The sequence below is a fragment of the Brassica napus genome, chromosome C1 (assembly GCF_020379485.1).
Source record: "Brassica napus cultivar Da-Ae chromosome C1, Da-Ae, whole genome shotgun sequence".
Lineage (NCBI taxonomy): Eukaryota > Viridiplantae > Streptophyta > Magnoliopsida > Brassicales > Brassicaceae > Brassica > Brassica napus.
Window position 1 is genome coordinate 38,208,002 of NC_063444.1, and position 16,311 is coordinate 38,224,312.

The 16,311-nt window shown below is 33.3% G+C and overlaps 2 protein-coding genes and 1 long non-coding RNA gene across 4 annotated transcripts; 2 read left to right on the forward strand and 1 right to left on the reverse strand.

Moving 5' to 3' along the window:
• Positions 1–653: 653 nt before the first annotated feature.
• Positions 654–1,603, forward strand: LOC125580217. Its single transcript, XR_007317970.1, has 2 exons — positions 654–1,268; positions 1,361–1,603. It is a non-coding gene; the product is annotated as an uncharacterized LOC125580217 (long non-coding RNA).
• Positions 1,604–1,663: 60 nt separating this feature from the next.
• Positions 1,664–2,719, reverse strand: LOC106395710 (putative cysteine-rich repeat secretory protein 17). The gene is made up of 2 exons (XM_013836091.3): positions 2,267–2,719; positions 1,664–2,155 (listed from the first exon to the last, which is right to left on the reverse strand). Exons 1-2 carry the CDS (start codon positions 2,606–2,608, stop codon positions 1,694–1,696), a joined length of 804 nt encoding a protein of 267 aa, XP_013691545.1. The 5' UTR covers positions 2,609–2,719; the 3' UTR covers positions 1,664–1,693.
• Positions 2,720–2,910: 191 nt separating this feature from the next.
• On the forward strand, positions 2,911–10,095 carry LOC125580216 (protein SHI RELATED SEQUENCE 7-like). Of its 2 annotated transcripts, XR_007317969.1 has the most exons (5): positions 2,911–3,496; positions 3,583–8,109; positions 8,249–8,359; positions 8,465–8,808; positions 9,433–10,095. XR_007317969.1 is itself a non-coding variant. In XM_048744423.1 (3 exons), the coding sequence occupies exons 2-3, from the start codon at positions 8,272–8,274 to the stop codon at positions 8,647–8,649; spliced, it is 273 nt and encodes a 90-aa protein (XP_048600380.1). In that variant the 5' UTR covers positions 7,810–8,109; positions 8,249–8,271; the 3' UTR covers positions 8,650–10,013. The 2 variants fall into 2 exon arrangements, 1 of the variants encoding a protein (XP_048600380.1); XM_048744423.1 differs by lacking the exon at positions 2,911–3,496 and having other exon boundaries at positions 7,810–8,109; positions 8,465–10,013.
• Positions 10,096–16,311: the final 6,216 nt, after the last annotated feature.

Sequence of the window (16,311 nt, forward strand, 5' to 3'; positions counted from 1 at the left end):
TCACGTTAGCCACAAGTTCCTTTTTTTTTGGAACTAAATTATTGATTTTTGGCTAGTATGAATTTGGACTTCCGACCAAGTGGTTAACAAGATGAGATGCAACAGACGATTGGTGTACTTCCTGATACTAATTGAAAACTGTTTAAATTTAAGTCAGAATGTGTGGACGTTTTTAGGCTAGTCTACTATGTATTAATAAATGCGTTTTTACCAAAGTCGGATGGACAGTTGATAGAATTTATTAAAAGAAAAAAAAATTATTAATATAAATAAAATCTTAAAATAATTTTAGAACAGGAAAAAAAATTTGCAAGAAAAGTTAAAATAACTTCATAGAATATCCTACTATATAAAAGGAGCTATTTTTGGAGCTTCTAAATGGTGCCATGTCAGATGAAATATTCCTGGCCAATTAAAATGACAGGTCATCGCAGACTGGGTTTGGAATACAAAAATTATTCCAAAAATTAAGTTAGTCTTCGCAGCCCATTAAAAACTTTTGGCAGCCCAACCTAAAATCTAATGGTTTTGGTGGTTTCCACTTAGACCAGAAATATTCAGTCTTCGTACATTGGTTTAGACTAAATTAATTTTGTTGTGGCCCGTAATATATATTTTACTACTGTTCCTGTTAAGAAATTCAATTCAGCCCAAAATCCATAGTGAAGCCCTTCATCACCTTAAGTTTTCTGGTAAGTAAACCAAACTCTGCGTTTAGGATTAGGTCGATTGTGGTTTGAAGTAGTATTCATCTTCGACGGTTGACCAACACTGTCTCCGCCGTTGTTTGGAAAGTCAATTTTCCTCTCACCTTTCTACCTCCCGTTTCTCTTCATTTCCTTCTCTTTTGGCCACTCCCTTGAACTTTACTCTCTTACCATATGTAATGAATTTTCAGTTCACATTAAAATCCGTAACTCCTACGAACTCTCTGTTTCCCTTACTTTACTATCAACGCTTGATGCGTATCAAAACCAAAGAAGACATCAAACCGTAGAAATACGAGAGGCTTGAGACTGGAATCAAGCGTCACACACAAGCTCTCTAAGTTTATCCTCCCCCGAAAACCTAGAACCCTCATTCCAAATGTCTTACTCTGGTGCTGCTGCTGTCGATGAGCCGCCCTCCCCTCCACCTTTGACGAGAGCTAGGTCGTACAACCGCCTCCTCCTTTTCTGGATTCGTGGAACATCAATAAAAGCGGTGAATGTATGGGAATCACCCTCCTCTTCCTTGATTATCAACATCTCCTCTTCCTTGATGAAAATGTATCAACATCTTTACTTTCTCTGGACTACTATATACTATATTTGTTTAATCAATATTCAAGCTACTCTGTGATCCACGGTTTTCATCCCAGCTGGTGGTGTGAATCACTACCGTCCATCCATCGCTACGAGAGGGGTCGATCGTGAAAGTTGATCTCTTTTAAATCGGATGATGCACTAATATGTACAAGATCACGGATCATCCTTTCGTCATCTGTATCATTCCCCCAACAACTATTGATGAATTTGCCATGATTTTAACTGTTATCAATCTCCAAAAATTCATCCTTTGTAGTCTATAACGAGGAGTATATATTAATTCAAACTCCATCATACATTTTTGTCTAAATAAAAAGATTTCAATATAATAAAATTTAAAATTTGCATAGAGAAAAGATCCGAATACTTTTTCTATAAATTGCTTATTAAGGCTTCAAATATTTAGGACCGGCCTTAGGTAAAATGAAAGGATAAAACTCATACCTAAAACTACAGCTTTTACCCAAAACTCTGGCTCCTAGTTTATCCCAAAAACATCTCGCAAAATAGAAATTATTTCGTTCTAAACACTTCCTACAGTTTTTTTGCGACATGTCAAAGGAGCACTCAGCCATTCCATATATCGTTTCCTTCCCCACCCTCTTCTCCTCCGCCATGTAGTACGGCGCTTCTCGTTTAGCTTCACGAGTGGCATTTTGTATCATATCGTCGATGAAATGCCGCGGTTTGACTTGGTTATATAGATCGTCGCTTATTTTCGTTGCATTGGACATACAGAAATTGTTGTCGTAGTCGATCATGCCTAAAGAATCGATCGTAGAAAAATATAAAGAACATTGGTCGTACCATATTATTCCACCTTTGTGCCTTGGACATCTCTTAAAAAACTGTCATATGCATATTAAAATATGTGATGCCATAATCAAAAAAAAAAAAAAATTGCATGCACGGGATGTAACCAAAACTGATACATCTCAAAATTTGTAAAGTGAGTTTACCTCGGGTTTGGCGGTAGCATAGCAAGAACGGCATTTGGGCCCGTGGGTGTCTCCGCGGCATTGAAAGAGCATGACTATGAAATCAGGACTTTCACCAAGGGTCATAGAGATGAAACCTCTCTTAAAACTTCCTTTAGGGAATTCATTGATTATACGTTTAAGGTTTTTCTCATACTGACTTCCCGGTTTGTATTTCCCTAGAGTGACAAAGCATTTATGGTGTAGATACGGATTTGTCATGTTCACTGACGAAACAGCGCGTACAAATAGAAGTTGTATGGCCACCACGGCCAAGATAGGGACCAAAAGGAGGCGTATTAATACAGACGGTGAAATATACATTGTTGTGGATACTTTTTTGCTCTTCTTTGATACTTGTTTCTCTGTAAAATAAGCGTTAAGACTGTGATGTTTGTGTAGAAGGGAGGGATATGGATCTGAATGAAAGGTGACTTCTTATATATATATATATAAAATGTTTTTGGTTAGCTGATTAATAAAAGAGAGGAGTGGGGAGCTAACTAAGACTTAGTATTTGCGGCGAAAAAGGTGTGACTGAGTTCTACCTCTTACAATCACACGATTTGTATGGTGCCACTCGAATGAAGGAATTGTTATTTATTTCTATAATTACGAGATTTTTTGTTTTTTTTTTCACTTTAATCGACTATGATAAGATACCAACTTTCAGTTTCATCTACAACTAGCACCATATCTATCTATCTATAACAATAAAATAGACTTCTCTCTCTTCTCTTTGTGCCACCTCAGCAAGTAGCATAGGGCAAATTTGGACACATGTCACCTAAAAAAAATCAACGAAACCGATTTTTCCTTTCTCTGCGTTCTTTTATTTGTCTTTGTCTCAAAGCCCATATTTTGTGTTCTACAGAAAAAACTCCATTTAGGTCAATCGTCGTCGTTGTCCCGACAGAGCCGCCTCCAATATACAACCTGAAACGCTTGCGTTTCCATTAATGTGGTCCTTTAATCCGAGCATTAACAAGCTTTGTCCCACTTACCCAACTACGAAACATTAAATTGAGCTCAGACTCTTCGTATGTAACCAACCAAAGCTCTCCTATTAATTGACATCGTTGCAGCGATGAAAACCGCCGTGTGTACGAAAACTACAAGTATCATCTCTGCTCATTATCACCTCCAACAATGGCGAATTCATTCACCCTGCTTGGTGATCTGAAAGCCGGTCGATGTTCAACCACAGCCAAGGTAATCTGTCCCGAATTTTGTAAACCCTTTTGACGATACCAGTTTTACAGAGACTGTAATTTTTTTCATTTGTTTGTCTGCAACAGTCAACGCTTATGCAAAGATCCGTGAATGCGAACCGTCTCAGCATCTGCAGGGAGCGTTTCACTAAAGGCTCTGTGTACATGATGAGTGGGTTCGACGAAACCCAGAATTTTCGATTGTCTGATGCTCCCTCGCCATACGTTTCACTAATGGCACTTTTTTTGAAAGTTGCCAGAGTCAGTGAAGCCTACCAAATGAATTTTTCTGATTCCATATGTACGACCAGTTACTTACACTGTCGAACACGAACAGACAACTACCTGGTATGTTTTTGGATTAAAGGAGTGCTATTTGTTTGTTTCTATTGTTCAATCGATCGTATCTCTACAACTCCTGATTCCTTTGTTATCTTATAGATTTATTGAAAAATGCTAATCTTTTTGTGGTTAGCTTCGTAGCTCTTTACGAGAGGAGTCCTTCTGAATGCTCTCGAGGTCATTTTTATTCAGAAAAAGCAGAGATTTTTGGGTTAACTTCAGGGATTTGTTCTGCCTATTAACTTGAACTCCATGATATGTTTCTATCTAGGATGTAATGTTCTGTGTATCCACTCAAAAAGCTCAATTTTTACTCTATCTAGGATGTAATTTTCTACAAAACCACCGTTGTAAAACTTTTATGTGCTTTAGTTCTCTCAGGCAAAATGTTTTAGATTTTGTTGGTGTAGTTATTACTTATGTTCTAGCCTCTGTAATTTAGTATTGACAGAGATTGATGTAACTTGGTTTTGTTTCATAAGTATATGCAGCAGTACAATGATGTTGGACTGTCTACCCTTGGGATGGGTATGCATGTTCTTAATCTCTCTCTCCTATACATTCTTCTCTATATATTGAGACTGTAGTACTCTTTCTACTGATATCTATTCAATCATAAGAATGTGCAGCCACTGCAAACATTGTTACTGGAATACTGACGAACAATAGTGGTTTTTCTGTTTAGAAGAGTAAGTATCTTTATAGTGTTTGAATTCAGCATATTATATATTATAAATTGGAGGTTTTGTTACGAGCAGACTATAAATGTCATAGAGCCATAGATTATAAGCGAAAGATGAAGTAGGAGATAAAGAGGAATCAGAATCAGAATCTTCAAAACGAAGGTATCTGATGAGAGAATCTGAATCAGCATGTTGAATCAACACAACAGAAGCTGCTGCAATTTGAGTATCAAAGAATCCATTTCATTTTTATAGTGTTTCTGAGTGTCATGACAAAACATCTTCAGGGAAAGAGGCTTTGATCAACAAAGATTGACTCTTTCCAGTTCGGTACCGGTTTAACCATATACATAGATCCTATATACATGTCCAAACCCAAAAAAAAAATTTGTGAAGCTAAGCGAGCTTTGTTGTATATATTTTTGTTTCAAAGACTTGAGTGTAACGTTATTGATCCAAGTATCCCGTACTCTGTGTAATTCTGGTTCATACCATATAAACAAATAATTCTGGTTCATACCGTATAAACAAATGTTTTCCTTTAGTTTCACAGATTATTTTTTTTCTTTGTAAGTTATAATTAATCAATTTCCCTTTATTACGGTCTGAATTGTTGAACTTTGCAAGTGGTTAATTTTTTTTGATTTATATTGTTTTCTTGGATATTGAACTTTGAAAGTTTTTTTTTTTGAACTTTGCAAGTTATTAATTTTGTGTGATTTATATTGTTTTTGGATATTGTTATGGTTTGATTAAGTACATATTTAATATAGTTTTTAAATATCTTAATTAAATATATTTCGTTTTTGAAAATAAAAGAAAAGAAATCTGAAGAAATACATGGGGTAATGATTAAATTTGGAAGCTAAAGGGATTTAATTTTAGGCAGTTGTAAATGGTCTTGGAAAATTTAAGAATTACTCTGATTAAATTAAATTATTCTAGAATTTCAACAAACTAAAAGATTTTTTTAAAACTAAAAATTCCACTAAAAACACTATACAATAACTGAAAATTTTAAAAATTACAACTTCATAATATTTTAAACAATTATTTTCAAATAGTTTATGAATAATCAAGTTCAATAACAATTTAAAAATTTATGTTTAAATAACAAATGATTTGTCACTTTAATTTAAATTACCTCAAACTTCCAATTAAATAGACCCTTAAACTAACCATGATTTGTTTTTTTTTTTTGTAAGATATCATTAATCAATTTTCTTTTCATTACGGGTTGAACTTTGCAAGTAGTTAATTTTGTTTGATTTATGTTGTTTTATTGGACATTGTTTAATAAATACAGCTAAAATATTTTAAAACATATTTCATTTTAATTATTTCCGTGATTTTTTTTTGAAACGAATAACATTTTTAATCAACAGAAATACATGGGGAATCTATTAAATTTAGAACCTGAAGCGATGTCATTTTAGTAAGTTTTAAAATGATTTTGGAAGATTTAAGAAATACTCTGATTTAAGTTAAACTACTCTAAAATCTCATTTGTTATAAGATTTATTTTTTAGTTTAAACTAAAATCTTAATTAAAAAGACTTTACAATGAAAACTTCAAAATATTTCAAAACAGTTCAATAGTTTATAAAATAAAATTTTAAAATTCATGTTTAAATAAGAAATGATTAATCATTTTAATTTAAATTACCTCAAACTTCTAATTTTTTTTTACGTCCCTCAAACTTCTAATTAAGTAGACCTCATCAATTAAACATGATTATTAGAAGATAAAATATAGAATAACATGGAAGGAACACATTAAAACATAAAAGAAACTAAATAACCTAAACTAAAAATAGAACATAGCTTCATCAAAACAATTTTAACAAAATTTATTTAACAACAACAAGATAGAAACGAAATAAAGAAATCAATCATGAAAATAATGATTTACATATATATGAAATTAAAACAAAAATAAAATAAAATATTTAATGAAACTAAATAAAATATTTAATAAAATGATAAATGCAACCTAAACTTGGTTTTCCTCAGTTAAGATCTATATCCAAATTGAAAAAAAATACGGTCTACTAAAATTTGAGTTTCTATTGCGACTTTCAAGTTACAGAAAGAAAGATTAACATAATAAAACATGATTATATTTTGATGAGTTTAAGTCATTATCTGAATTGTCATCTCTTTGGACCTTGACTTTTTGACTGTTGTGTGTGTGTGTGTTTTTACCGTAATTATAATCTCACTACTTGAAGCTTTGGAAGATTTACTCTGAAGGCTAAGAAGACCATGCTCGGCTCAAAACATAGACAAAAGAACATGCCGGTTAAAGTATCACGGTTGCTTAGCAAAAGAAAAGGTATATCACGGTGTTATAAGAAAATTTTAGATGTATGTAGAACATTATAGAAAAAAATATATGAAAAATAAGGGCATAAATTTTTATATGACCCTAGAACATTATGAATAGTTTTAGAATGTCTAAACATACACCGTAGATTATACACATCTAAGTATGAGAATGAAAAATTATAATGATGAGGAAGACACTGAGGCATACTTGAAGAGCTCATCCTCACGCTGACGAGTGTAGCATCAACGATCACTGACAGCTCTCCGGACGTACGTCTCCTTCCTTCTCCACCGCAACTTCCATCACCTCAACATTTAAGGCCAACTAAATGTTAAAACCCAACTGAAATGGCGGGTAAATTTTTATTTGGGCTTTACATTAAGGCCTACTATAATATTTAAAATGTTTTACTTTTTAATATACACATGTCTACAATGAATTTTCTAACAGGTTGCTATATCTATGACATTAACAATGCATCCAAAGATTGTTATTATTTTAATAGGATGAACAAATTTATTATCTCCGTTCGAACAAGATAATCATAAAACAAACACATGCATTTACATTTTTTACTTTTGGAACATCAATTTTACTTTATGTTTTAAATTCAACTATATTTACTTTGATGTAATTATCAGCTATTTATTCTATTTTTATTGAATCGGTTAGTAAAAACCACTTTACACTCCAGCACTAACCACTATCAAATAGATCAAAATATAATTATGAACTCATTAGAGAATAAAATATACGAATCCGCCGGAACACCACTAGTCTATATATATAGAGGAGTGTTTAACTCCCTCCTAGGCTGTCCACGTAGGATTCCAGCTAGAAAATTCGTCTCCTAGCAGCTCGACACATGTTCATTCTTTAAACTTTGCGTTTCATTTATTCTAATTCGTTTGGACTTTTTTGTGCATATTTGGTGAAGCCCATTTGATAAAGAGTCAGTCAATATGCTCCACACGCGTTGTTTTGTCAACCCGTTTTTTTTCTCCGTCGTCGCGATATTGGGTCACCTCCTAGAGTTTCGATTCAGTTGCCTCATCTTCTTCCTATAGATCCCGAAATCCACCAGTTATAGATTCATCCTATTAAATTCCGTCTTAAATCATCCTTCAATGCAAACTTTGTTCTTGAGCCCTGATTTAAATCATCTTAAACCTCTGGTGGCAGAAGTCCAGTTATAGATCTCGATCTACCTTCAATGCAAACTTTGTTCTTGGAAGGCGGTGAAACATCGAGTATAAAAATGTTAGCATCCCTACTCTTTAAACCATCCTATCAATCTATTGAAACAACGGATCTGAATAGAAACTTCAGGTTTGTTAAAAATCAATTTCTCTGTTACAAATTTTCTTTTTTTTGACATTTTTGATATGTCTGTGTGCAGAAGTTGAGTAACTGAAAGAGAGGATGGCGAAGCGAATGCTTGGTGAAGATATGTCAGGTTCTGCTGAAGGAGTTTGTCCTGCCATCTCTAACGCTATTACCAATCTCTACGGTAATTAGCTTTACAAGGATTTGGTTTTATTCGATTATATGAACTTTATATTAAAATATGTGTTATGTCTGGCTTTATAATAATTTTCATTTTTATTGAATTTAGGGCTTGAGAGTAGTCACCTACCACCGGAGATATTACCCACCGTTTTCCGGTGTACGAGAGTCAGCTCAATCGACGATGAAGACGAAGAGTATGCATATCAAACGGCTGTGAACATCGGAGGTTACGTGTTCAAAGGCATTCTCTACGACCAAGGTCCATCAGATGATCACCGCTACAGCCCATAGCCGCAGAATCCTCTCAACACCATCTTAACCACTTGGCCTCAGCCTCTTCAGTCGCCACTACAACCGCCGTGACCGCGAGAAATATTAATACCGCATGAGTTGACCTTTCTTCGGTTTACACTGTGGCAGCGGCTCCGATCAATTCTTTTATCACCGCTGGTACATCCTTCTTCGCATCTCCTAGGTCTTAAGATTGAAATTTTATATCTTTAAAACGATTTTATCAGAGAAAAAGACAAAAATAGCACTAAATCAAGTTTTTGTTCACAAACTAGCACTCAAGATCAAAAGTCACAAAAATAGCACTTAATGTTTTATCAAAAGTCACAAATTTAGGGTTTAGAGTTAAAGGGTGGGGTTTAGGGTTTAGGGTTTAGGGTTTACGGTTTACGGTTTACGGTTTACGGTTTAGGGTTTAGGGTTTAGGGTTTAGGGTTTAGGGTTTAGAGTTTAGGGTTTAGGGTTTAGATTTTAGGGTTTAGGGTTTAGGGTTTAGGGTTTAGGGTTTAGGGTTTAGGGTTTAGAGTTTAGGGTTTAGGGTTTAGGGTTTAGGGTTTATGGTTTAGGGTTTAGAGTTTAGGGTTTAGGGTTTAGAGTTTAGAAATGAGGTTTTGGGAATAAGATTTCAAATTTTGAAAAATAAAAAAATTAAAATTTTCAAAGGATAAACTTAGAAAGGTGATATTTTGGTCATTTTAGTTTTTGAGTGCTATTTTTGTGATATAAACTTAGAAAATTGCTATTTTGGAGATTTGTCCATTTTATTACTCGTATAATTATCAGAGGACTAAATCAGGGCTCAAGAGAGAGAGAGAGAGCATAATCCCTAAACGGTAACACTTTTGAAATCCCAGTCTACTTTTTTTTATTTTTGGTTTTCCTGAACATTGGGAGCTACTAAAGGAAAGTATTTATCGATGTGGGTAGTGGAAAAGGAAGTATTGGAACAGGATGGTTTGTTAACAATTACCCAACAAGGAATCTGCAGTTTGGGATGTACAAGATTGAAACGGTGAACGGTGAGATTAGCCTCGAACCTGAAAATATGGGGATGAAGGAGTGGCTGAAAGAGAATGTAAAGGAGGAGGAATATGTGGTGATGAAGGCAGAGGTTGAGGTGTTGGAGGAGATGATGAGGAGCAAGACGATAAAATGGTGGATAAGCTTTTCTTGGAATGCAAGCCACGGGTACTAGGGCAGGGAAGGAACATGGAGACAGCGTGAGAGAGAATATCTATCAAACCATACGTTTTTGTTTTTACATTATCTGCTTTTTTCTTCTGTTTTGTTGTCAGAATTTTTTTAATCATCTTATGATCATTCTGTATTGCTGTGTGTTTTTAGTATGTTGTGGTGTTGCTGAAGATTGTTTTATTTTCTCCTAGAACAAATGAATTCCATAAATTTTTGTTACAAGAAATAAAAAACATGAAGTCTGAACATAAATTCAGAAGACAATACAATTGAAACTGCGTAAAACACAAATGAAAATTCAAAAAGATGTCCACCTTAATATCCATTCCAGCTCCAAAATAATAATTTAGGCAACCACTTTCGCTATTTATATCATATGCGAAGTGATACATATGACAGCCTAATATTTTAAGAACCAATTGTTACCAACGGGCGGGTGTTCACTGAAATATGAATCTTCGAACCCATAATAAAGCAATATATATATATATTTCAAAATGAACTAACAACATATAGTTTTGTACACATAAATACAAACACATTGAAAACCCACCAATAAACATCACAAAAATCCACAGATAAACATCAGGCACAGTCACAAATAACTAAGAGTACTTAGAAAAGCATATAGAAAATATTAACATCTTTAAAAATTGGGCAAAATCAACACATGTTTACGATACATATTTCTTATATTTTAGAAAAAACATATCAAATATTTTTATAAAAGAAAAAGTAGTCATAAGTGAATTACACATCGTATAGAAAACAAACATCCTAAAAAAGAAAAAAAGCAGAAGTGGTCGTATTTTTACAACTTGCAAAGTACACAAAAAATATTAGCAACATATTTAATTGTAATTTTTAGTTTATGAATTACATATATAATTATAATTGTAATTTGAAGTATTTAGACCACAATAGTTGTATGTATACTTTTCGTTCATTGGTAAATAAATTCATTGAATTAAAGAAAAAACGTATAACCACGAAATTGGAATCCATTCTTTTTAATATTAAGATATACATAATCTATAATAAAAATAACAAAATAAAAAAATTAAGATCAAACATAGGTTGATCATATAAATAGTACAAGTCAGATTACAAACATATAAATTAACTCTTAAGTGTCCAGAAAAAAAAATTCACTATAAGACCACTAAGTTTTAGCATAATGTAAACCACGGGTTGATCATCTACGACGCACAACCGATTTATATACTTCTCTTCGAGATCCTAGCATAGCACAATTGCAATGAAAAATATAGTAATACATACATATCACACACGAAGCATATTCCGCGCGAAGCGGAGAACCCTAGTATACAATAAATATTGTCTACTATCAACGTGACATGTGCATGTGATAAAATAAAAATTATTTATATAAGAAAAACAATCTCGTTATACGGAGTCAACCAAAACCTTCGTCAAGGAAATTAATATTGTTGAATAACATTGCCTATTATCAACGTGACGTTTTTTCGTATGATCACAATGGGACATTTGTATGTACACACACATATATATATGTATATATATATATATATACTAGATTAGATCCGCGCCTTGAATTATAAACATTATATATATAAATTATTTTATGTATTATATGTTCTTACATATTATGAAATAATAAATATATATTAAATAATTAAAAGTCAGTAACTATTACATATATAATTAAATTGGTGCGAACGTATAAATCAATTTTATTAATCCAAACAATTTTTTAAAAAATTTGATAGGATATGTAATTAAATTTAAATGATACTAACATACATAGTATAATTTTAATACTAATGTCTATTAAATGATGTTTTCTACTCATATGTTTTTTTGATCATGTGTATCTTTAATAGCAAAAACTTTAAATTACTTATAACAAAATTTTCATTGTGGGATTAATAATTTTAGTAATTTATAATTTAAAAAAATTTATCAATGTTAGTTCAAAATTTTTATCAAAAAAAATTATTCAAAGTAAATTTTGAAATTAAAATATTTATTTATTCAATATGGTTTATAGTTTAATTTAAAATGATATATATACATATATATTTTAAATATTAATGATTAATTAAATTAGACTTTTATTTATATGATTTTGTAATCATTTGTATTTTGTCATAACAAAAATTTTAAACCATGGATCGCAAAATTTGAATGTGAGACTTTTAACAGTTTTAGTAATTTATAGTCGTTTTTTAAAATTCAAAATATAACATATACACAAAAATCTAAGTTTTTATAATATGGTTATTGTGATTTTTTAAATTATTTTAACAGTTTAAAATTAAACAAATTTGGTAGAAGATACATTATTTTTTTTATCAGATCTTTATTATTCAAAATCATTAATTGTCACATTAGGCAATTCCGTAATCTTTATTTAAGGAAATAATAAATGACATTAATAATGAATTTATGGTTAGTTTAATAAAACACTTATTATATAATTAGATAGACCAACATATTTCTCTAATAATTCTAAGAATCATCCTAATGATGACACGTGGCTACAAAAAGAAGTTGTAATATTTCACAAATAATATATAGAGGATATATGATATTAAAACTCACGATATTTAATTTTCAAGCAAGATTTTGAAATGGCCTTTTGAATTTATAAAATGAAAAATTACTTTTATTAAATTATTTATACATACTTCATCCGTTCTCAAAAGTAATTTTCTAAAGTATTCACGCATATTAAAAATATAACAAATATTCATAATTTAATTGATTATTTATTTTTCTATACATTTTCCAATAACTATCTACCAATTAAATTTTATCAATTTAAATAGTTTCAATTAATGTTTCTCAAAATATACAAAAAAAACTTTAAAAATTATCTTTGTGGAACAAAAAAAAATCTAGAAAATCTTACTTTCGAGAACGGAGGGAATAGTAGTTTTCTTACCACCTTCAGTTATATTATTTAGACCCTACTAAGAAACTGTAATTGAAAAAAACCTTCAGATATATTGAAAATAGTAAGTAGAAATCGAAACGTATACTAGTTTTTAGTCGATTCCTTTTCTCTTTCAAACACACTGTCTCTTTTATTTTTGTAGGAAGTTGCTGCAAACCTCTTAATTTGTATAAATGTTTTTGTTGTTTAATAAACATCACATTACAACACCAATAATCAACAAAAACCTACATACATCGGGAACTAATTACATTAAGGAGGTTTTCATTGTCCAAACTTTTACATTATAAGAAGTTTAAAAACAATATCAGTTAGTTATCATCAATTTAAATGACTGAAAAAGAAAAATATATGTAGTGTACTGAAATTACCATTGATACATTATACATAGTTACATCATCTACTTGATAGTCGTGTACATACAAAGTAAAAACCGAAGAAGGTGAAAAAATTGAATTGCAACATGTTGCGACGGATTTCCATATGCAATTGGTAATAAGAAATAAAAATGATATAAAAATGAACATATATTTATCTATCTATATATATATAAAATAATATTTTATTTCCTGTGAGCGCCACGTCAGCACCAGGTCACAAAGTCGATTGATGTGGTCTCAACACATGTCTCGCCTGCACAAAATGCATAAAAGAGTATTTTTTCTCTCCTATGAGAGCGCGCCACATCAGCACCAGGTCACAAAGTCGATTGATGTGGTTTCGACACGTGTCTCGCATGCACAAAACGCATCACTTTATTTAATCATACGGTGCATTTGGTTTAAATACAATAAGTATAGGCAGGTTTCTATGGTTTTTTTGTTTCAGTTACATTTTGGCTTTACATTATTGAGCGACAATAATATTTATTTGGATCTGCTACAGAAAAAAAAAACTAATCATGCTACTTACAGTCACCTTCTTCAACAATGGGGGCTGTCGACATCTTCTGTTCGCCATTGTCATGCTCATCGACTTCTCATTCATCTCCAACAATGGAGTTTGGAGAGAGCTATTCTAGACGAATAGCGCTGATAATTTTCTAGATCGAGAAGTCTTGGTGTTGCTTCATCTCCGGTTCTTCTCCCCGGGACCGTTACACGATGAATTGATTGTCTCTCATTAACTACCTTCTTAACTCCTTGGCCCTACTACAACCATGATTCCACATACAATGCATTTTCCCCCTCTTCTAGGCGGTGCATCTTTGCTATAAAAGTTTAGTCTACGAACCTCAAACATCATCTTCACAAATCCAAATAACACTTGGAATTATTTCCAGTAGAATGTCGTCGTCTCAAGGTGGGTTCGTAAGCACACGGGAAGCTGATAGAAGGTGTGTTCGGGGATGGATTTAAAGGGTACCTGAAGTTTGTGATGGAAGAGATGTTGCAATTGAACGGGCAGAAGTCGATCATTATCGTAAGTGGTGCTAATATGAGATGGTGGTCTGAGAGGATGATCCATGATGAACTTCAGATCGTGAGGAATGCTGGTGTTGTGCAGATTCAAAGAGAGATCTCAGATTCCATCGACATTCAAGATGCTAAGGTTTGTATCAAGTTTGTAATTTTATTGATTCATGTCACTCAAAGGACGCAGCTTCAGGTTTAATAATTTAATAGCGTCTTTGAAAAGATGTAGCATTTGGAAATGGAATATATTGATTATATACTATTTGAATCATCATGACGAGATTGTTAATGTAACATTATGTTGAGTAGACTTCTCTAAGTATACGTTGGTGGTGGATGTGTTGCAGGCTGTGAAGAGAGCACTTGATCCAGTCATCTTGACGTGGGAGGAATGGATACCCCAATCACTAATGAGCTATTGGATTTAGTGGACATCTTGCAACAGAATGAAACTGAGCTATGTCGCTTGACCGGAATGCCTATTGAAACGTTTTAACAGATTAGCCAAACTGTTGTAAAGTGTCATCAGTTGGTGGGTGCTTGATGAAGAGTATGCTTAAACCGTCGTCTTTTCATATATGTTGCCGTCATGAGTTCTGGCCACAACCTAACCGCTTCAATGTAATGCAGAAAGATCAAGATTAGAGAAATATTAATCTACATTTTTTGAATTTGACTTTTTTGTTTCTTGCGAGCGAATGAGTTATGTTTTGGTTTTCCTTGGCACAATGTAAGGAAGTTTATGTGTATGTACATGATGATGATCACCAAGTCCCTATTCTCAATTTGTTTCTTAATATACCATTAGGAACTTTATTAGTAACTCTGTTGACTCTCTGCATGTTATAAACTCTACGACATCTCGTAAGCTCTCTCCACATCAACGATTTCGTGATGAAAAGGTAACTGCTCAAAATGGGACTACGACATGCCATTAACTGATAAGTACCAACGTTCTAATGTGAGGCGGGAAAAGAAGATTATGAATAAGGAGTTGGATGACGTGGCCGATCCGAGTGATGCATTCTTATTGGAGGAAATGGGTGAGCTGGCAAGAAAGGAGAAGACTCCGAAGGAAGCGGAGGGTTAGCGGTTAGAGTCTTCTCAGCTCGAGATGGAGTATTAATAAAGGAAGAGAGTCGTTGTAGTTTCTTTATGCTTTGTATGTTGAGAGAAGACGATATGAGTCTCTTCACGATCGCTATGAGATCGTAGGTGTTGATCTATATCGCTATGAGATAGAGATCACATCTGAACTTTACAAAGCTATTTCCATTTCAATAAACGAGTATTTTAGTTTACAAATCTTTCATCTACTTTACTCTATCATTGGTGCGGTGAAACGGTTCGATCTTCTCAAATCGCGACGGTGTCTTCAAATTCGGGCTATTCTGATGCATCTATGGATCTGACGAAGCAGATCCAAGGTCAGGTTAAGTTTTTGATGGGAGCTTATGAGAAGTTGTGCGATGATGCGAAGTTGAAGGACGATCGCTTTGATTCGTTGGAGTCGCGAGTCGGCGCACTGGATACGAAGTTGTCGTCGATGGATTCGAAACTCGATTCGGTGCTGAAGGCGTTGGGGAAACAACCGGTGATTGATCGATCACCAATCCAGACGCCAATACGAGATCATGTACTCGCGTCGTCACATTCGCAGGTACGGACTTCCCGTTTTGAGAGAGTTCATGAGCATTCACCATTGGCGTTTAGGGAGGATGATTTTAATCTAGACAATCGCGAGAATATGCTTAAGAAAATTGAGATGCCGTTCTGCGATGGTACTAGAGTTTCGGAGTGGTTGGTGGATGTGGAGTATTTTTATGAATTGGGAAGGTATGATGAGGAGGCGAGATTGAATCTGGTTCCGCTATGTTTGAAAGGTGCTTTGAAGAAGTGGTTTGTGTGGGTGATGCGTCGTGGTGGCTTTAGGAGTTGGAAGGATTTCAAACAGAGTTTGTTTGTGCGCTTCTCTGAATCTATTGAGGATGAGCCGAGCACACGCTTGTTTTCTATCAGGCAAACTGGTTCTGTAGCTGATTACGTTTCGGAGTTTGAAGATTTATCAGCTCAGGTTTTGGGACTGGATGATCATCACTTGGAACGGATTTT

Coding starts and splice junctions, on each gene's coding strand:
- LOC106395710 (XM_013836091.3), bottom strand. CDS start 2,608: ATGTATATTTCACCGTCTGTATTAATACGCCTCCTTTTGGTCCCTATC. Junction 2,156..2,266: donor ATGCTACCGCCAAACCCGAG/GTAAACTCACTT, acceptor TGCATATGACAG/TTTTTTAAGAGATGTCCAAG.
- LOC125580216 (XM_048744423.1), top strand. CDS start 8,272: ATGGCGAAGCGAATGCTTGGTGAAGATATGTCAGGTTCTGCTGAAGGA. Junction 8,360..8,464: donor CGCTATTACCAATCTCTACG/GTAATTAGCTTT, acceptor TATTGAATTTAG/GGCTTGAGAGTAGTCACCTA.